General features: G+C 40.4%; 1 protein-coding gene across 8 annotated transcripts in view; it reads right to left on the reverse strand.

Annotated features, from left to right (window-relative positions):
• Positions 1-23177, reverse strand: part of LOC140196367 (protein EFR3 homolog A-like) — a 170347-nt gene that overhangs the window by 142593 nt on the left and 4577 nt on the right. For 4 of the 8 annotated variants that reach the window (XR_011885695.1, XM_072255462.1, XM_072255452.1 and 1 more), the window contains exon 3: positions 1675-1812. The exons of 3 other annotated variants lie outside the window; for them this stretch is intronic. Coding sequence is in view for 4 of the 5 variants with exons in the window: in XM_072255462.1 (XP_072111563.1) it covers positions 1675-1765 (91 nt within the window). In the remaining variant the exon portion in view is untranslated. Of the gene's footprint in view, positions 1-1674; positions 1813-17515; positions 17825-23177 lie in introns of all 8 variants that reach the window. One more of the 8 variants, XM_072255473.1, reaches the window with a different exon arrangement.

Here is a 23177-nt window from a genome sequence, read left to right on the forward strand (position 1 = left end):
GAGCACCTTGCCTTCTGCCACTGGTAATTAATCCCTGTACCTATTTGATAAGAAAACTAATAGAAAATCCAACATATTATTTAAAGAAACTGAAAAAATAGAGGAAACATTTAAAAAATAGCCAGGAATATCCAAGGGAAATAAATTCCACTAAAGGTCTAGAACAAACCAATCAGCAAGGAAATACCATAGATGACAAAACTAAGCATGACACTGAAGCCAAAGCAAAAGAACATACTCAAACACCATGCATATAGACAGAGGATGAATAAATACAAGATGTCCTTTAAAACTGAACTAATTGAGTACCAAATGCAGATCATGGTTGTCCACTCATTGAATTCTTTCATAGAAAGTGAACAATGGACAAAGTTAATCTAGTAAAGCAATATATTTAGATATCATTAAACTCATGATATGTAAATGCTCAGCTAGTCTGGAGTCAGAAAAAAATACCAGAATGAATAGCAACATGGCTACAAAACAGAAATACAAATGGTTAAGTGCTACTAAAAGGATACAAAGTAACAAGGGCCACTCCATGTGAACTAGTCATGAGATCACTACTCTTCACCATTTACTTATGATTTAACACTGAATCGAAGATACAACTTCAAAATTTGTATATCACACACAGAAGGATGCAAAATAGAACACTACTCAAAACTTTGTGATCTATATGCACAACTGGCAAAAGACCTTCAGTTCAAGAAGTTGAGCCAACAGATGTAGATAGAATGAATCAGGAACTACAAGCAAATTATTTAACTAGGTGAGGTCCTAAGGTATAGACATCAGCATAATGAGCAATGCAGGCCATTAAGTAACCTAAAAAGAAACAAAGCAGTTGGGATTCCTACAATGAAAAGAGATGTTGAAAACGTAGATCTTTGGAAATGCAACACTCACAGTTCTGAAGTGCAAGTTTTTAGAGAAGAAACAAAAACAAATAGCATAATACCAGAAGCGCAACATTAATCCTATCAGAAACTGAATATGCTAGAGCTCCCATCTCCAATCAAAGACTGGAATTACTTGACTGAAGACCTTGAAAGTTATATAGAATTCAGCACGCAAAACCAAAGACTTCCTCCTGCAGAAGAGATCAGGACCAGGAGCCATGAATATACTTACCAATTAAGAGAAATGCAGGAGAAACCTCTAAACCAAACAATGGGACTCAATCATGAGAAGCAGGCAATAGTACTGATGTAAAGTAGATGAAGAAAAACGAAGGAGGTTCTATGGAGCATGTCTGGATATGGACTGGCTGACTCAAAGGAATTGTTTCGGAGCTGAAATTGCTATGTAAATAATAAATGCAAGATTTTTGTTTCATTCAATATCTACTGAAACTTTTTTGCAATTTGAATGGATTCTCAGGCAATATATCAATGAACTTAGAAGGAACAAGTTGAACAACTCATGTCATTTTTCTGGAGTTTCTGAACCTGGAGATCAACACGCTGGTTGAGAGAGCACTAAAAAACTTTTGAACTGTAAAAATGCAACTTTTTTTTCCAACATCATAAGAAACCCTATAAAATATAATGAACTGATTAGGTGTTAATAGTATGTACTTTGCAGATACAAAACTTATTTACCTCCTAGAAAAATACATTACAATCGTCCAGACAAAAGCATAAACATATAACGTGCTTTATTCTAACTTACCACATGACAGCAAGGGTCTTGGTTCCCACCCAGTGTTAAACCTGTAGACTTGTTCAGGTTCAGTTCTTGGTACCTGAATATACCTTCGCATCCTGTACACTCTGTAGCTTCAGACTTAAGACTTAGATTTCACTGCACCTACAGAATTGTATACCCATAATCAGACATGTGATCTTTGAATTCCATTTACAGTAACACTAGACGACTTGATATCGGATAGACTACTTACTAATTAGCATCAAGGATGGCCATTGGCTACACAAACAGGATGCCAAAACTGTGAATATATGGCCTTAAAAAGTTATAATAATTAGCTTTGATGTAAAAAGAACTCTCAGTACCAAAATGATACAAATCATATAGTCCAGAATGAAACGAACTGTTACTTTAATGAAAAAAGTATCTTGCCATTCAGTGAACTCCAAATGGTGGAGTTTTGTTTTCCAATTTAACAGAATTTGGATTGACTAGTCTTAAAAATCTTGTAGCCTCAGCCACCTTGGAAATGAAATACCAGTAATGTTATTACCCCAAATCATAAACTATTTGCTGTTTCACAACCTCTGCAGAAACAAAATAGATGGCAACAATCTCCTCTAGTACAATTAAGGTTTAAAAGAAGTAGACTGCACAGCATGAATAATGATTAGGGAGCAACACAATGCTTCCAGTAAAGATGAGCAAACATGCTAACTGCGCTTTACACCAATGTTCTGCATTTATAATTCGACATCTGTCCGGGATACATGAAATAGTAACATTCAGCTCCATAAAGTTAGACCAGTAAAAGACCTGAAAAGCATGGCAACAGTTAGTAAGTGCAGATTCATGGCTGTGTCACAAAATTCGATCACTCCAAGCCTAAACATTTTATCAGGAAGAAATTGGCTCAAATCAATGCAACAGCTATAGCAATTCCTCACAAATCTTAATGGAAGTACTTTTTTTTAAAAAGTAGAACAATAAATGTAATATTCAACCTGCTTGTGTGCCTAGATGATCGTGGTGTAGAGAGCAACGGTGGCATGAAAAGGCAACAGTGCCTATTGTGGTCCACTACATCAGACATAAGATGGTTAAACCAAAGGGAACTTAATATGCAAGCAAGCCTGCATCCTGGACAAGAGTTTAAAAAAAATGGTCCCAGCAAGCATTTTACTGGCAAGTAGAGCATAAAAGGTGGAATGATAAATTTCCCTCCATAGATGCTGCCTGACTTGCCAAGTTCCTCAAACATTTGGTACATGACATTCCACTAGGAAATCCACTGGTGTTTTCAGCCACTGATGTCAAATCAACTGTGCACTGATTCATTTTCCATGTGCTCACTCAAAACAACTTCTAAGAGCCTTTCCTCATTTTCACCAGCATCAATACAAACAATTGCTACCCTCTGAAAGAAGTAATTTCTTGTCAACTTCTCCTGGATGACAAACAACTTCTGTTGAAAGAATTACACTCATTTTGAGATACCTCACACCCACCTTCTCATGCCCTGTTAAAATTCTGTGTGTTTCAATGAGATCTTCCGACTGCCAGAAAACAACAGCCTGCAGGAAGTGTGGAACAAAGTGAATAGCTCCGTCTGCCATATTCCTATCATTTCACTGAACCTGTCTATAACCCCTCCTCCTCACAGCACACAATACCACTTAGCTTTATATCATATTCGGGTATATTACTCTTGATCTACTTACTTTTTTTGATATAAAAAAATAAGCAGATGGGCAACAGCACCAACGCCACCACTCCCCCATAGTCATAGCCTCCCAACCCAAAAAGGATCTGTTTGTTCTATCCCTGCCAATAATTCATTTCTTAATCTATGTCAGTATTTTATCCTCAATTCTGTACACTTCAATTTTGCTTAATAATTAAAAATCTTCTGAAAGCCCAATACACCATATGAAATGGCTAACCCTTATCAATTCTGCTATTAGAAATCCAAAATATAAACAATGTTAGAAAATATGATTTGATAATTAATGATTTACTGTGCCTATAAAAAGTATTCAACACCCTTGGAAGTTTTCATGTTTTATTGTTTTAAAAAATTAAATCACAGTGAATTTAATTTGTCTTTTTTGACACTGATCAACAGAAAAAGACTCTTTTGTGTCAATGTGAAAACAGATCTCTACAAAGTGATCTAAATTAACTACAAATATAAACACAAAATAATTGATTGCACAAGTGTTCATATCCTTTAGCATGATACACCAATGCATCACTGATGCGGCCAATTGGTTTTAGAAGTCACACAATTAGTTAAATAGAGATCATCTGTGTGCAGTCAAGGTGTTTCAATTGAATGTAGCATAAAAGGTGTAATTCCGTGCAGAGCAGGCTGTCCTCAAAAACTGAGTGACTGTACAAGAAGGGGACTAGTGAGGAAAGCCACCAAGAGACCTATGACAAATCTGGAGGAGTTACAAGCTTCAGTGGTTGAGATGGAAGAGACTGTGCATACAACTGTTGCCCAATTGCTTCACTAGTTGCAGCTATGGGAAAGTGGCAAAGAGAAAGCCCCAATTGAAAAGACTTACAGGAAATGTTGGCTAGACTTTGCCAGCAGGCATGTGGGAGACCATGAAGTCAGCTGGAAGTAGTATCCAGATTGGCCATCAGATTACATGCTATATTTGGCACAAGTCAAACACTGCACATCATAAAAACACACCATCCCTACTGTGAAGCATGCTGGTGGCTGCATCATGTTGTGGGGATACTTCACTGCAGCAAGCTCTAGAAGGCTTGTGAAGGTAGAGGGTAAAATAAATGCAGTGAAATACAGGGAAATCCTGGAGGAAAACATGAAGCAGTCTGCAAGAGAACTGTGACTTTAGAGTAGATTTGTTTTCCAGCAGGACAATGACCTCAAGCATAAAGCCAAAGCTACACAGAAATGGCTCAGTAAAAATGAAGTTAATGTCCTGGAGTGGCCAAGTCAGAGTCCAAACCTCAATCCAATTGAGAATTTGTGGCTGGTGTTGAAAAGAGCTGTTCACTCATGATCCCCATGCAATCCTACAGAGCTCAGCAGTTTTGTAACAAAGATTGGAGGAAAAATTGCAGTGTCCTGATGTGTAAAGCTGATAGTGACCTATCCATAAAGATTCAAGGCTGTAACTGCTGCCAAAGGTACATCTACTAAACACCAACTTGAATGGGGTGAGTAATCATGCAAGTATGTTTAATAATTGTAATAAATTTAGACTAGTTTGTAGAAATTTGTTTTCACAAAAGTCTTTCCTGTTGATCAGTCTCAGAAAAGCCAAACTAAATCCACTGTGATTCAATGTTTTAAAACAATAGAACAGAGTCTCAGAATAGAGGGCTGTTCTTTTAGAACGGAGAGGAGGAGAAATTTCTTTGGCCAGAGAGTGGTGAGTCTGTGGAAGTATTTGCCACAGGCAGCTGTGGAGGCCAAATCATTGGGTATATTTACGGTAGAAGTTGGTAGATTCTTGATTAGTCAGGACATGAAAGGATACAGGGAGAAGGCAGGAGATTGGGGCTGGGAGGGAAAATCGATCAGCCATGATAAAATAGCAGAGCAGATTCAAAGGGCCAAATGGCTTAATTCTGATCCTGTATCTTATGGTTTTATGATCTTAATCTGATTTCAAATTAAGTACATTTTCTAAGACCCAGTTGAAAATGTAATTGATAAATAATTTAAAATCAACAGGATTCAAATGCAACAAGGTGTATACACTTGAAGAAGACTGCCAGCTAAGATGATTGCACTTCCAATTTCAGTAATATTTTAGGAAGTCACTGAAACAAAGTCTCCTTCCTTTATCATCTTGATGTCTATTACAACAGTATGTCAAATATTTGGCATCTAACCCATGTTTCAAAATACCAATGTTCATTTGAAAGTCATTACTTTTGATATTATTTTCAATCTCAAAATGCTTCACATGCCTCGGGTTAGGATATAGAATTTGGAACATTACAGCACTTCATCGATGTGGTTGTGCTGACCTATACAAACCTACTCCGTGATAAATCTTGCCTTTCCATCCTACACAACCCATAATCTTCCCTTTTTTTTTTATATAATATCCCTGTGCCTAAGAGCTTTTTAAATGTCCCTATTGTATCAGCCGCTACTATTACCCCTGACTGTGTGCTCCAGGCACACTCCACTTTTTTAAAAAAACATTAGTTCTATGTCTCTAAACTTTCCTCTGGGTGTTTGCCATTGCTATACTGGGGCGGGGGGGGGGGGGGGGTTGCTGGCCTAATTACAAAACATCACATTACAAATACTGATGAACAATCAAATTGTGATCAACAATTTCAGCCCCATTCAGACTGCCCAATGGAGTTGTCATACCTGCTATTTCATTTCAATAGAACTTGACTTCCCATTCCCACTCTGACATGTCTTCCCATGGCCTCTTTGAACACAATGAGGCCAAACTCAGCTTGGAGGAACATCACCTCATAAGCCATCTGGGTTGCCCGCAAACTGATGGCATATACAGTAATTTTTCTAACTTTCAATAATCACTTATCCTTCCTCCTTTTTTCCATTCCCCATTCTGGCTACACTTTCCCCTTCTCTCCTCACTTATCAGTTTCCTCTGGTTACCCCCACCCCTCCCCACCCCACCTTCCCTTTCTTCCATAGTCTACTATCTTCTTGTGAGATTCCTTCTTCAGCACTTCACTTCTTTCCATATCATCTCCCAGCATCTTACTTCAACCCTTCAGCTACCCTCCATTCCTCTTACCTGGTCTCTCTCATCACCTGCCAGCTTGTACTTGTTCCCCTCACCCCACCTTTCTCTGCCTTCTGCCCAGTTCCTTTTCTGTCTTGATGAAGGTTTCTGGCCCAAAACATCAACTGTTTATTAACCTCCACAAACGCTGCCTGACTTTGTGTTTCTCCAGCATTTTGCATGTGTTGCTCAAGAGTTCCAGCGTCAGCAGTATCTCGTTTATCATACCTTCAACTTTATTATGTAACATGTTCCACTCTATCTCCTAAGAGAAGTGAAAAACAAAGCTAAGACAGGCCAATAGTCTTAGAAAACTACAGCATAGACCCTCGGCCCATTTAGTCCATGCCAAACCATTTAACCCGCCTAGTTCATTCAACCTGCACCCAGACCATAGCCCTTCATACACCCCTATCCATGTACCTATCCAAACTTCACTTAAACACTGAAATAGAGCTTGCAACCACCACTCGTGCTGGCAGCTCATTCCACACATTCACCATCTTCTGAGTGAAGAAGTTTCCTTGTATGTTACTCAAACTTTTCATTTCACTCTCAACCTATGATCTTTAGTTGTAGTCTCACCCAACTTCAGTAGAAAAAGCCTGCTTGCTTTTACCCTATATCCCTCATAAATTTTGTATACCACTATCAAATCTCCCCTCAATCTTCTACATTCTGAAGAATATAGTCTTAACCTATTCAATCTCCTCTTGTAACTCATGTCCTTCAGTCCCAGCAATGTCCTTGTAAATTTTCTGTTCTCTTTCAATACTATTTACATCTTTCCTGTAGGTAGGTGACCAAAACTGCACACAATACTCCAAATTGGGACTCACAAACATCTTGTACAACTTAAGCATAACTTTCCTCCTCCTGTACTCAACAGTAATGAAGGCCAATGCACCTAAAGCTTTCTTTACAACCCAATCTACCTGTGACACCACTTTCAATGAATTATCTACCTGTAATTTCAGATCCCTTTGTTCTACTGCACTCTTCAATGCCCTACCACTCACTGGGCTCTTCTCCTTGAATCCCCATTCCTGTTTCCCCCTCACTTTATCTCCTTACCTGTCCATCCCCTCCCTCTGGTTCTCCTCTCCCTTCCCTTTCTTCCATTGTCTTCTATCCTCTCCCATCAGATTCCCCCTTCTCCAACCATTTATCTCTTTCACCCATCAATTTCCCAACTCTTTACTTCACTCATCCTCTTCCCCCCCACCTCAGGTTTCACCTACCAGCTTGTATTTCTTCTCTTCCTCCCCCCCCCCCCCTTACTCTGACTTCTCATCATTTTTTTCCAGTCCCGAAACATCAAATGTTTACTTTTTTCTAAAGATGCTGCCTGGTCTGCTGAGTTCCTCCAGCATTTTGTGTGTGTTGCCTAGATTTCCAGCATCTGCAGGTTTTCATGTGTTTTCCCACCTAGTCCTTTTACAGAATAGGAGTCCCAGTCAATATGTGGAAAGTTTAAAAAAAACTTGCTCTCACAACCTTCTGTTTCTTGCATCAGTCTGCGATCTGTCCACAAATTTGTTCCTCTAAATCCTGCGGACTGTTGGATGGTCTATAATATAGCCCCATTAATGTGGTTATTCCTTTCGCATTCCTCAGTTCTATCCATAAAGCCTCATTGGATGTGTGCTCCAGCCCATCATGACCGAGCACTACAGTGATATTTTCTCTGACTCTATTAGCGCCAATCCTCCCCCTTGAATCCTTCCTGCTCTGTTGCATCTGAAACAACTAAACCCCAGAATGTTAAACCACAGTCCTGCCCCTCCTGCAAGCAAGACTCACTAATAGCTACAATATCATAATTCCATGTATTGAACCATGCCCTGAGCACATTTGCCTCTCCTACAATACTTCTTGCATTGAAATATACACAACTCAGAACATTAGTCTCACCCTGCTCAACCTTTTGATTCCTGACATCTGAGGTCTTAACAACATCCATCTCCACAACCATTCCACTATCTGTTCTGGCACTCTGATTCCCATCCCCCTGCAACTCTGCTTTAAACTCCACCCATCCAAACCCCTTTAGCAATCACACAGATAGAAATATAAGAAACAACACTTTTAGCTTGAGTGCTATCCAATCCACTATGCTATTGGAGGGAACGGCGGTTCAATTCAGCCTTGTGTACTTTTGGCCCTGCCCAGATATAACCAGTTCCACCTACCTGGATAACTAATATATTTTAGACTAAGAACAAATCTAGTGACTTCTCTCTGAATTTTTGAAGTTCAATGTTCTAATTACCTGTTTTAAAAAAAACATAGACCAGATAGTGGCATAAAATGGAAGACTATTCAAGATTTCCTGTCACAGAGATAACATTTCCAAGATGTTTCACTGACTGCAGTGCTTTGTTTTTTCCCCCAAGGTCATAACAAATGAAAACTCAGTCAAGACCCTAGATAGGCAAAATGCTACATTTTAGTTACAGTGAATAATTCTTGAACCTTACAAACTGCACCATAATTTTTTGTTTACAGCAGACATTTTAAATTTGGTCTAAAGTGGTCAGGATCTAAATTGAAACCCAATCATAAAAATCAATGCAGTTTTTGGCAATGAACCCTACAAATAAAATAATTTTTATACCATTAACATGGAGTTTAAAATGCACCAATGGGTCATTTCACATACGTGACCTATACTTGAAGACAATTAGCCACTGGCAGTAAAGCAATTACAACTTTAACCACGCAACTTAGAAATTTTACACTATCTTATTTTTTTGATGAGAAAGTGGAAAGGTTATTTGACTGTTGAAGCATTATCATGTATGTAGAAAGGATTTATTGTTGGGATCACGAAGAAAGTTTTGGCTTATTTTAAATTACTAAACTGCAAAGCTGTTGGGTAATTAACTCATTTCTTGCATCATAATGCCACGTTTTAAATAGGAAATGAAACAGAAACTACACCAAGATCAAAGATACAAACTCCAGGTCAGGTTGGTGTCCTGAAAACTAGAAGCCAAATGAATTATTTGTGTTTAAAAACACTAGCAGATAAGGTTACCTGGATTAGGTGAGCGCATGTGTAATAGCAGTATACACATCACAACTTTGCTTCCACCACACAATGCCTAATAGTTCTGGTTTAAGGCCTTTGCTATTTTCTAAAATTGGTAATACTTTTGCACTTTATTCTCTAGATATTTAAAGTTCATGGCAAAAACAGAAGATCATCTGACCCTCTGAGTACAAAGGAGCATAGTATTCCTAACAATTATCAAGATAATGAAATATTCACTTTTTGTTAAAATTGAATTTCAACTTGCTGTGACTTGTAGCCAATCTACAGTAGTCCACTTGCAAATAAAACAAACTTGTGGTCTAAAGTAAACAAGACATAGGAGCAGAATTAGGCTATTCAGCCTGTTGAGTCTGCTCCGCCATTTCATAATGGCTGCTCCCAGATCCCTCTCAACCCCATACACCTGCCTTCTCGCCATATCCTTTGAAGCCCTGACCAATCAGAAAACTCAACTTCCACTCTGAATATACCCACCAACTTGGCCTCCACTGCAGTCTGGCAGAGCATTCCACAGATTCACTACTCTGGTTAAAAATATTCCTCCTTACCTCTGTTCTTAAAAGTCGCCCCTCAATTTTGAGGCTGTGCCCTCTAGTTCTCGATACCCCCACCATTTGAAACATCCTCTCCACATCCACCCTACCTAGTCCATTCAGTAGGTTTCAACGAGATCCCCACCCACCCGGCATTCTTTTAAATTCCAGTGAGTACAGGCCCAAAGTAATACCTACTTTAGAAGGTGTTATTCCACAATTCCAAGTCAAACTAATCCATTTGACTAGCACCTCCCATATTTATTCACTCCATCCAACTCCTGTGCCTATGGCTAGTGTGTATCTTTTATACTTTGATAAGGATGAGTGTGAGATTGTAAAACAACTGATCTCAGATGAATCAATAATTAAGATTCCATTAAATCAAATGGACATTGTTCTCTAGGCATTATTTCAACAAGCAGTATTCTGGTGTCAAAATGGTTGTTGTGATTGTCTGGTGTGGTAGTGTGGTGGGTAGTGCGGTGGGTAGTGCTTGCCGCTCCCACTTTCAGCTTCCACCATTGGCTAGCAGTCTTACAAAAAGGAGAGCTGAATGTGCAAGTCTCTCCCTACCAGTACATAGCCTCTCCAACCGCAAGCCTCATGTAGTGCCTCCTCACTGGTGGCACACGGGAAACTGGACTCCTTTTGGACTCAAGCTGAACTACAGAGGATGGGGAGGTGGTCTGGCCCCTGCACACGTAGCACACAGGCTCACTGGTGTGTAGACACTCCCTTGTGCTCATGAACCAGATCCCCAACTATGGGTAAATAGCCCCACTGCCTTGTGGGCAGCCTCAGGCGAGACGAAGGCTACGGGAGTAAACCCAGACAGCAGATCTGGAGTGGAGCCCCTAAGGTGGCTGGGCATCATTGAGCATCCTTCCAGCAGCTTGTGCAGCCAAGTTGGTGCCAAACACACTGCTTCACAAACTTTCCTTTGGACTACACTGGTAAGGTCGAGAGGGGGATCTTGAGGGCTGGGCATCTCAGGATCTCCATACCTTCCACCCAGACTTGTGATGATGATCATCACCTATTGTCCTTCAAGACAGACGGATGCCAACCACTATTCTGGATGAGATTTTTTCTTCAAACAAACAAAACATAATTTGTAGTTTCATAAAAGCACTCGCCATTAAGGCAGCATATGAAACCAGCTGACCCTTCATCAGGACTGGAATGTTCCATCTGTCTATGTTGCCTGGCCTGCTGAGTTCCTCCAGCATTGTGTGTGCATTGCTTTGGATTTCCAGCGTCTCCAAACTTTCTTTTGTTTGTGAAGAGAGTCTTAAAATAAATTCTAAAAGATGCAGGAGGCTACTGCAGAGTAGCTAGTATAGAAATGATATCTTCCCTTATCCTGCTTTTGACTGAATGTCTAGCAGCAAGTTGAAGTTTGTCAATAGACTGCTCTTTGGAAGGCCAGTAAAATGTGCATTGCAGTAATCTTGTCTATTTTGATATAAAGGCATGAATTAGGTTTTCAGCATCATTATGTGACGTGGATATATACCTTTGCAATACTACTCTAGGTGTAGAAATGATGCTCTGGTCACTTTGCTTAAAATGTGCGAATTAAAGTACAAATCTGAATCAAGGATAACACTCAGGCAAGTTACTTCTGATCTTACAAGGGGAGCCAAGTTCCCAAGTTAATCAACAAGTTTCTCTCTTCTGGCTTTGAACCATAGAACCATGGAAACTACAGCACAGTAACAGGTCCTTTGGCCCTTCTTGGCTGTACCGAACCATTTTCTGCCTAGTCCCACTGACCTGCACACGGACCGTATCCCTCCATACACCTCCCATCCATGTATCTGTCCAACTTATTCTCAAATGTTAAAAAAGAACCCGCATTTACCACCTCGTCTGGCAGCTCATTCCATACTCCCACCACTCTGTATGAAGCCCCCCCCTAATGTTCCCTTTAAACTTTTCCCCCCTCACCCTTAACCCATGTCCTCTGTTTTTTTTTCCTCCCCTTGCCTCAGTAGAAAAAGCCTGCTTGCATTCACTCTATCTATACCCATCATAATTTTATATACCTCTATCAAATCTCCCCTCATTCTTCTATGCCCCAGGGAATAAAGTCCTAACCTATTCAACCTTTCTCTGTAACTGAGTTTCTCAAGTCCCAGCAACATCCTTGTAAACCTTCTCTGCACTCTTTCAACCTTATTTATATCCTTCCTGTAATCTGGTGACCAAAACTGAACACAATACTCCAGATTCGGCCTCACCAATGCCTTATACAACCTCATCATAACATTCCAGCTCTTATACTCAATACTTCGATTAATAAAGGCCAATGTACCAAAAGCTGTCTTTACAACCGTATCTACCTGTGACAACACTTTTAGGGAATTTTGTATCTGTATTCCCGGATCCCTCTGTTCTACTGCACTCCTCAGTGCCTTACCATTAACCCTGTATGTTCTACGTTGGTTTGTCCTTCCAACGTGCAATACCTCACATTTGTCAGTATTAAACTCCATCTGCCATTTTTCAGCCCATTTTTCCAGCTGGTCCAAGTCCCTCTGCAGGCTCTGAAAACCTTCCTCACTGTCTACTACACCTCCAATCTTTGTATCATCAGCAAACTTGCTGATCCAATTTACCACATTATCATCCAGATCATTGATATAGATGACAAATAACAATGGACCCAGCACTGATCCCTGTGGCACACCACTAGTCACAGGCCTCCACTCAGAGAAGCAATTCTCTACCACCACTCTCTGGCTTCTTCCATCGAGCCAATGTCTAATCCAATTTACCACCTCTCCATGTGTACCTAGCAACTGAATTTTCCTAACTAACCTCCCATGCGGGACCTTGTCAAAGGCCTTACTGAAGTCCATGTAATATCCACTGCCTTCCCTTCATCCACTTTCCTGGTAACCTCCTCGAAAAACTCCAACAGATTGATCAAACATGACCTACCACGCACAAAGCCATGTTGACTCTCCCTAATAAGCCCCTGCCTATCCAAATGCTTGTAGATTCTGTCTCTTAGTACTCTCTCCAATAACTTACCTACTACTGACGTTAAACTCACCGGCCTATAATTTCCTGGATTACTTTTCGATCCTTTTTTAAACAACGGAACAACATGAGCCACTCTCCAATCCTCCGGCACTTCACCCGTAGACAGCGACATTTTAAATATTTCTGCCAGGGCCCCTGCAATTTCAACACTTGTCTCCTTCAAGGTCCGAGGGAACACTCTGTCAAGTCCCGGGGATTTATCTACTTTAATTTTCCTCAAGACAGCAAGCACCTCCTCCTTTTCAATCTGTACAGTTTCCATGGTCTCACTACTTGATTCCCTCAATTCCATAGATTTCATGCCAGCTTCCTTAGTAAATACAGACGCAAAAAACCTATTTAAGATCTCCCCCATTTCCTTTGGTTCCGCACAAAGCCGACCACTCTGATCTTCAAGAGGACCAATTTTATCCCTTACAATCCTTTTGCTCTTAATATACTTGTAAAAGCTCTTTGGATTATCCTTCACTTTGACTGCCAAGGCAACCTCATGTCGTCTTTTTGCCCTCCTGATTTCTTTCTTAAGTATTTTCTTGCACTTCTTATACTCCTCAAGCACCTGATTTACCCCGTTTCCTATACATTTCATACAACTCCCTCTTCTTCTTTATCAGAGTTGCAATATCCCTTGAGAACCAAGGTTCCTTATTCCTATTCAATTTGCCTTTAATCCTGACAGGAACATACAACCTCTGCACTCTCAAAATTTCCCCTTTGGATCAAAACAAAAGTATTTCAGTTTTAATTTCATTTAGTTTTGGGAATTTGCTCATCCAATTGTTTATTGCAGCCATACCAGACGACAGAGCAGACAGGCTCAGCTGAAATGTACAAGACTGACAGATATAGGAGCAGAATTAGGCCATCTGGCCCATTGATTCTGCTCCACCATTTCATCATGGCTGATCCAATTTTATTCTCAGTCCTAATCTCCTGCCTTCTCCCTGTATCCCTTCATGCCTCGACCATTCAAGAACCTACCAACTTCTGCCTTAAATATACATAAAGGCATGGCTTCCACAGCCACCTTTGGCAAAGAATTCCACAGATTCACCACTTTCTGGCTAAAGAAATCCCTCTTCATCTTTGTTCTAAAAGGACACCCCTCTATTCTGAGGCTGTGTCCTCTGGTCTTAAGACTCCCACCTTAGGAAACATTTTCTCCACATCCACTCAATCAAGGCTTTTCACCATTCTCCTGGGTTCAGTGAGGTCGCCTCTCATTCTTCTGAAGTCTGGTGAATACAGCCCCACAGCCATCTTCATATGATTAGCTATTCAACCCTGGAACCATTTTCATGAACCTCTCCTTACAATTGTGTATCATCTGCATAATTGGGATATCAGGTTTGTGCTCTCTAATGATGTCTCCTATAGGAAGTATGTACAAGGAGAAATGTAGGGAACCAAGACAGCTTCCCTGAGCAACACCAAAATGTACATTGTATCTCATCGAAAATTGGTCTCCAAGACATACACAAAGAAAAATGAACAAAACCAATTAAGGGCACTGTCAAAGAGACCAACCCAGTTCAAAGCAATCTAAGAGAATGCCATAGTCGATTTTGTCAAAAGCAGCACTAGGATCTAGAAGAATTAGAACTGAGATTCTGTTGACTGTGCTGAGCCTAAGGTCACTGACAATTTTGGTAATGGCCATCTCCATGCTGCAGTTTACTAGAAAACCTGACACACTTTTCTAGAATACTGCTCTCATTCAGAAATTTGTGGAGTTGGTAAAAACTTGCTTTCTCAAGAATCCTGCCCAGGAAGGGAAGATTTGATATCTGTCTGTAGTAGCTAGGACCTCACTATCAAAGTTTGTCTTAAGCAGGGGTTTGGCAGCCGCAGTTTTGAAAATATCTGAAAAACTTCAGTTTCAAGGGATGTGTTAATAATATTCCTAACAGAATTGAAAACACTCAAGAATCCAAAAATTACCCAAATTCATTTTAACTAAAAACTATTAGATTAACTTAATTAAATGCTCTCAATTTCATTTACAATCCTGAATTACTCCAAAATCCATGGTTCAGATATTTGCCACAGCCACGATCTGGATCATTTAAGTACTATAGCTGACCAAGTGCAGTCTATGCATTTTTCATTTCTGGCCAAGTGCCTTCAGCAGAATTCCATCAATTCTACTTCTAATCTTTTATCTTCTGCCATTATTTTCATTAACTTTAACACGAACTTAATTCATTCTTAAATAGTTTTTCAACATTTCTTAATATTGCAATCACCAGTGTTTCTGATGTGCTCCATGCTGGGCAGCTTCACTTTGTTAGCCGTCAGATCTATTGAAACTTCTCCCAGTAGCTCTCCTACATCTTTTCCCTACAAGCAAATCTCGTACAATAGAGTGACATTAAAATGGCTGTGTTGCTTAGGCTTTATAATTGGCATTCTCATCAGGGGATTCGTACAATTCTGGCAAACAGCAGGGAGATCAGCACTGAGAACTGGCAGGCAACTTGCCACTGACCATAAATTCTAGGCTGTTTTATAAAAATTGTGGTAATGTACATAATGAACACATTAATTTGCCACCGTGAAAACTAAATGAATCCATAATTACCAATTTTAAATGCTTATAAATTTGTAAGAGTACAACTGGTTTATTCTCAGTTACCAAATAGATCATTAGCAGATATGTAATGCAATGTTTTGGTAGCTTTAGTATTCTTACTATAGTTAAAATTTTAATTTAGAAACTTTTTAGTGAAGTAGAATTACTTTGATTATATATTGTATCACTTGCCACACCACAAGCTTTATTTGATTTAAAAGAAAGATAAAAATTATAATAGTTCCAAGTATCAAACTAATAGGTAGGCAAACTCTGAACAGCCATCTAACTTCCAATATTCAGTGTTTTAGATTTGGTACCTTCAAATCACAAAGAGGCAGATTTACTCAGGTCCTGTTTTATATGAATATTACACAAGTCCCCAGCTTAACACTATCCAAAAGCAATGTTGTATTTTTTCCCCTATTACATCAAAACCTAAAAATCATTCTTAATGGTTGACCAGCTTGTCGCACACTATCATCTTGTTCACTCTTGATGTTTGGCGAATAAGAACAATATTCAAACACTGTACCAATGAATACATGTTATTGTTGCTTCATCAGTAACATTTTATGAGACCAGACTACTTTAAATGAAGGAATGCAAAAAAAGTTTCATCCTCCAATTAGCATTTCAAATCTTGTTATTTGCTTGGGTGTACACAATAAATCTAAGTCAAGCACAGTTCAAATTATAATAGAAGCGTGTATGTAAACTTCAACAGCCATACACTTCCATTGACCTGAATAAATTTCAGAAAGGTGAGCAGACTGAAAGACTAAGCTGAAGTAACTACTTCATAGAGTTCAAAGGATGATGCCCTGGGGAGGGAAAGCTGAAGATAACTAAATTACTAAAGATTGAACTGCAATTTATTGCTCAGCCAATGAGAATGCAGGAATATATTTTGTTGCGTTCCAGTGTTGCAGTTTCTGCAGTTTTGTGAAAGAACTCCTATTATAATGTTTAAACCCACAATATTAGTAATACTGTGGTTAAAAATGTCCAGCAAGCATTACTTGAATGTGAAATTGCAAGAGTCAGAACACCACATGCTCATGTGGATTTTACCAACATGGGGAAAAAAAGAAAGAAATCCAAAGAGTGTGTTGCTCCAAAGAGTTTAAAACAGATTATGTTCTGGCATATGCAAAGTAACTCCAGTGTTCGGCCTGCTCAGTGCTGAAGACAAGAAAGACAGAAGGTGCTTCAAATAAATACACAGTGAAATTAATTGATATACAACTTAAGAGACAAGAGTGTCTTCATGCTGAAGGTGTACATGAAGAAAACCACCACGTCTTCACAATAACTTGTTCATCTTGTAAATTAGAAAGACCAGGAGCCAAATTAGGCAAGTCAGCAGGGATAGATTCAAAGATACAAAGTGCACTTAATATCAAAGTATGTATGCAGTATACAACCCTGAGATTAGTCTTCCCACAAACAGCTATGAGAAAAGAAATAAACACCCAACGCACCGAAAAGAAACACACAAAACAAGCGAAAAACAGAATATAAAATATCAAACCAGTGAAATAGTCTAGGAACGTTCAGTTCCGGTCAATTTAGTGCTGTATTATTTACTGACTGCAGGCTGCCGAGCTCATCTGCCCTGATCAAAATCACACAAAAATAACAATAAAAAGAAAAGGGAGTAACCAGAAAGTAGAAACACATGATAATAAGAACTATAAACTCCAATTCTCAAGCTGCATCGATTAAAACAAGATTTTGGCACCATCCTCTGACAGAATCGAGCGAGAGAAAAAGACAGAGACCAGTCAAATCCAGCCACCTTCCTCCAGCAGAATAAATTGGGGTGGGGCTCGAAAAAGAGAGAGACCGGTCAAACGCAGGCAGCAGTCAGAGCTGAACACTTGCTCACCTTCCACTGTTGTCCTCGTTGATTTCAATCATGTTTGCCACTTTGGTGAAAAAAGGAGTTGATCGTGGGCTCCAGACCCAGCACTCTGCTCCAAACTTCACTGAGCTCCCTTGGAGACAGCAAAGTGTCAGATCGCTCAATCGGCCCAAAAACACACCATCAAAATGTAGATCACAGATTCCAATAGTAGCGAATCATGTTTGAACAAAGTACAGAAGTAGTTTCACAAATTGTCAAGGACATCTCCTTTAGTTGCTTTGTTCCCTGGTGTCATCTCTTCAGTAACGACAATGCATATTTAACAAGAGTCTGGATATGGGCAGAAGGTGGTGTGTCAAATTTAGTACGCAAAACTGTAGACAATGCATTGAACTTAATGATTATAGTTGGCTAGAAGATTCATCATTAACAGAAAAATCAGTATTGTTTGGCCAAAATTTTAAAAGGATTCTTAAGATGGCGGCGCGACACAGCGCGCACAGCCTGTCCAGTGAAACAATATCGTATTTGTTAAATAGGGTACCGTGCACAATTCTGATATGATGGAGACAGCCATGAGAAGCACGGAGGAACATCTAGAGAATCAAGTCCACTCCAAGGCTGCTTCCTGGATACCTTGTAACAATCTAGAGCCTTGTCTTCTTTGCTAAACCTTACATAAGTTTTCTTCCTCTTGACTAGATGCTCCACATCTCTTGTAAACCATAGTTTCTTCACCCTACCATCGTTTCCCTGCCACAATGAGACAAAACTATCCAAAACTCTCTGCAAACGCTCCCTGAACAACCTCCGCATTTCTGCTGTGTATTTCCATGGGTATATCTGATCCCAACTTGCCTCCTAATTCCCCCTGTCCCAATTAAATACTTTCCCCATGCTGTCTGCTCCTCTCTCTCTGTCCAAAGCTATGGTAAAAGTCACTGAGTGTGGTCACCATCTCCAAAATGCTCACCTACCAAGAGATCTGTCACCTGACTAGGTTCATTGCCTAGAATCAGATCCAGTGCCCAGAACCTTTCCTCCAGTCAGCCCATCTGCATATTGAATTATGAGTCCTTCCTGGACACACCTACCAAATTCTGCCTCATCTAAATCTTTTGCATTAATGAGATACTGATCAATATTAGGGAAGTTAAAGTCAACCATGACAGCAACCCTGTTATTTTTGTACTTCTACAAAATCTGCCACACTATCTGCTCCTCTATGTCTCTGTTGCTACCAGGAGTCTATAGAATAGTCCGAAAAGAGTGATTGCTCCCTTCTTCTTTCGGAATTCCACTCACACATTCAGTAGACAATCCCTCCAGGACATACCTCCCCTTTCTGCAGTTCCGATACTATCCATGATCAGTAATGCCACTCTCCCACCTCTTTTACCTCCCTCCCTATCCCTTTTGAAGAATCTAAACCCGAGTCTTCAGTAGCTCTCCCTGCCCTTGTTCCAGCCAAGTCTCTGTAATTGCCAAAATGGTTGCAGCTCCATGTTCTGATCTATGCTCCAAGTTAATCAGCCTTGTTCTTGAAGTTCATGCACTAAAATAACTAACTGCCTCCTGCAACTTATGTACGACCACCTCCCTGTGACCTCCCCCTTCTCCTAAAAGAGTCATCCAGCTCCAGTTCCCTAACATGGTCTGTAACGATGCAATTCTTACAGGGCGCTATCTCTGATCATCCATTCTCACTGCTCTAGCTAGGCGCAAAGAAAGAAAGAGAAACTTAACAGCAACTTCAGCCTAGCCTCTACCTCTCTTGTAGAAACATCTGAACAAAAGCCTCAGTTTCTCACTGAACTGTCCCACTTACACAGTGGCCACTCTACTTAAACCTCACTTTTATTGGCCCTTTCAAAGTGCCTAGTAACCCAAATGATCCAGTGCTCTGCAGAAAGTTCTCACAGGCTCCGCTCACTTCTTAAAATCTGGTACTTACTCTCTACAAGTAACTGTTCCCACAATCTCACTCCAAAAAATTCTCAAGAGACCCTGTTCACTTTTTTTTAAATCTGGAGGATTATCTTATTGATCATCAAAGCTAACCACCATTCATTTTGACCTGAATTTGCATAGCTTTGAATGGTGGTGGTTACCATGGCTTCCAGAACATCCCCATCTACATGAATAGCAATCACAGGCTCAAAATCAGATTTAATACCATTAGCATAGGTCGTGAATTTTTTTGTTTTCCAGCAGCCGAACAGTGCAATATGCAATTAAAAAATTAAGCAATTGGTGCAAAAAGATAGCAAAAAATAGTGGGGTAGTATACACTGGTTCATTGTCCGTTCAGAAATCTGACAGCGAAATGGAAAAAGCTGTCCTTTAACACATTGAGTATGTCTTCAGGCTACAGTACAACCTAGGATGTGTCTAGGGATGTGTTCCCTAGACACATCCTAGGGAATGTTGGTCCTTAATGATGGATGCCATCTTTTTAAGGCATCACCATCTTGCTAAGGCAAAGCTGAAACGTTAGCAACAATGTTCAGCCTTAAGTGCCAAATTAACGATCCATCTATTCCCTGACTTCTAATTATCACATGCAGGAAGATTCAGAAAATTGGGTTCATGCTGATTTGCATCCCAAGAGAGAATTTGTAGAATGTCTAAGTTGGCTTTTCAGAACAGTTTGTGATTGAGCCCACAAGGGGATCATCTATTCTGGATTGAGTGTCGTGTAATGAACTGGATTTGATTAGGGAGCTTAAGGTAAAGGAACCCTTGGAAGACAGTGATCACAGAATTCACCCTGCAATTTGAGAGGGAGAAGCTAAAATCAAATGTATCAGAATTACTGTAGAGTAAGGGGAATTACAGAGGCACGAGAGAGGAGCTGGCCGAAGTTGAATGGAAGGGAATAATAGCAGGGATGACAGCAGAGCAGCAATAGGTGGAGTTTCTGAGTGTAATTTGGAAGGCACAGGATAGAAACATTGCAAAACAGTAGTATTGTAAAGGTAGGATGATGCAACTGTGGACTACAAGGGAAGTCAAAGCCAACAAATAAGCAAGTCATATAATAGAGCAAAAATTAGTAGAAAGTTAGAAGATTGCGAAGCTTTTAAAAACCGCAAGGAAAGAACTAAAAAACCCATAAGGAGGAAAAAGATGAAATCTGAAAGTAAGCTAGCCAATAATATCAGGATATCACTAGTGTTTTTTTTTCCAGATATATAAAGAGTAAAAGAAAGGAGAGAGTAGATCTTGGACTGCTGGAAAATGATGCTGGAGAGGTAGTAATGGGGGACAAGTAAATGACAAATGAACTGAATGTATTTTGCATCAGTCTTCACAGTGGATGATACTAGCAGTATGCTGGAGGTTCAAGAGTGTCAGGAGCAGAAGTGAATGCAGTTGCTATTACCAGGGAAAAGGTGCTTGGGAAGGTAAAAGATCTGAAGATAGATTCATCAACTGAACCAGATGGACTACAACCCAATGTTCTAAAAAAGGTAGCTGAAGAGATTGTGGCGGCATTAGCAATGATCTTTCAAGAATCAATAGATTCTAGCACGGTTCTAGAGGACTGGAAAATTGCAAATGTCACTCTACTCTTCAAACAAGGAGGAAGGCAGAAGAAAGGAAATTATAATCCAGATAGCCTGGCCTGGTTGGAAAGTTGTTGGAATCCATTATTAAGTATGAGGCTTCAGGGTACTTGGAGTCTGATGATAAATAAGCCAAAGCCAGCATGGTTTCCTGAAGGGAAAATCTTGCCTGAAAAATCTATTGGAATTCTTTGCAGAAATACCAAGCAAGATGTTGTGTACTTGGATTTATAGAAGGCCTTTGACAAGGTGCCACATGAGGCTGCTTAGCAAGATCAGAGTCCATGGTATTACAGGAAAGATACTAGCATGGCTAAAGCATTGGCTGATTGGCATAGGGGTTGGTGTTGGGACCGCATCTTTTACATTGTATGTCAATGATTTGCATGACGTAATTGATGGCGTTGTGACCAAATTTGCAGACGATACAAAGAAGGGTGGAGGGGCAGGTAGTGCTGAGCAAGCAGAGAGGTTACAGAGGACTTGGACAGATTAGGAGAATGGGTGAAGAGCTGGAAGACAGAATACAAGGTTGGGACGTATAGTGTAGACTGATCAGAGAAAATTCTAAACTCTGGGGTGCAAAGGGACTTGGGAACCCTTATGCAAGATTCCCTAAAAGTTAATTTGCAGGTCGAATTGGTAGTGAGGAAGGTAAAGACAATGTTAGTATTAATTTCAAGAGGAATAGAATATAAAAACACGGATATAATCCTGATGCTTTAGAGGCCATCGTTGAGGCCTCATTTGAAGTGTTCCGGGCCCCTTATCTAAGAAAGGATGTGCTGACATTGGACTGAGTTCAAGGAGGTTCAAAAGAATGATCCCAGGAATGAAAGGCTGATCATATTAGGAGTGTTTGATGGATCTGGGCCTGTACTCACTGGAATTCAGAAGCATAACCTCATAGTGGAGATAAGGAGCAATTTCTTTAGTCAGAGGGTGGTGAGTGTGGAATTTATTGCCACAAGCAGCTGTGGAGGCCAGATCATTGGGTGTATTTAAGGGGGAAGTTGATATATTTTTGATTAGTCAGAGCACAAAAGGTTACAGGGAAATGGCAGAATGGAGTTGAGAGGGAAATGGATCGGCCATGGTCAAATGGAAGAGCAGACTTGTTGGGCCAAATGGCCTAATTCTGCTCTGTCTTATTGTCACAAAAGTAGCATCTTTCAGAAATATATATCCACAAATGGCTTGTTCACAAAAATCAGGGTCAGAACACAGCTAATTACCAACTAACCAGACAACAGGAATTCTGCAGATGCTGGAAATTCAAGCAACACACATCAAAGTTGCTGGTGAACGCAGCAGGCCAGGCAGCATCTCTAGGAAGAGGTATAGTCGACGTTTCAGGCCGAGACCCTTCGTCAGGACTAACTGAAGGAAGAGTTAGTAAGAGATTTGAAAGTGGGAGGGGGAGGAGGAGGTCCAAAATGATAGGAGAAGACAGGAGGGGGAAGGATGGAGCCAAGAACTGGACAGGTGATTGGCAAAGGGGATATGAGAGGATCATGGGACAGGAGGCCCAGGGAGAAAGACGGGGGGGGGGGGGGGACCCAGAGGATGGCAAGGGGTATAGTCAGAGGGACAGAGGGAGAAAAAGGAGAGTGAGAGAAAGAATGTGTGTATAAAAATAAATAACGGATGGGGTACGAAGGGGAGGTGGGGCATTAGCAGAAGTTAGAGAAGTCGATGTTCATGCCATCAGGTTGGAGGCTACCCAGACGGAATATAAGGTGTTGTTCCTCCAACCTGAGTGTGGCTTCATCTTTACAGTAGAGGAGGCCGTGGATAGACATGTCAGAATGGGAATGGGATGTCGAATTAAAATGTTTGGCCACTGGGAGATCCTGCTTTCTCTGGTGGACAGAGTGTAGGTGTTCAGCAAAGCGGTCTCCCAGTCTGCGTTGGGTCTCGCCAATATATAGAAGGCCACATCGGGAGCACCGGACGCAGTATATCACCCCAGCCGAATCAGAAGTAAAGTGTCGCCTCACCTAGAAGGACTGTCTGAGGCCCTGAATGGTGGTAAGGGAGGAAGTATTAGGGCATGTGTAGCACTTGTTCCGCTTACAAGGATAAGTGCCAGGAGGGAGATCAGTGGGGAGGGA

The sequence above is a fragment of the Mobula birostris genome, chromosome 1 (genome assembly GCF_030028105.1).
Source record: "Mobula birostris isolate sMobBir1 chromosome 1, sMobBir1.hap1, whole genome shotgun sequence".
In the NCBI taxonomy this organism is placed as follows: domain Eukaryota; kingdom Metazoa; phylum Chordata; class Chondrichthyes; order Myliobatiformes; family Myliobatidae; genus Mobula; species Mobula birostris.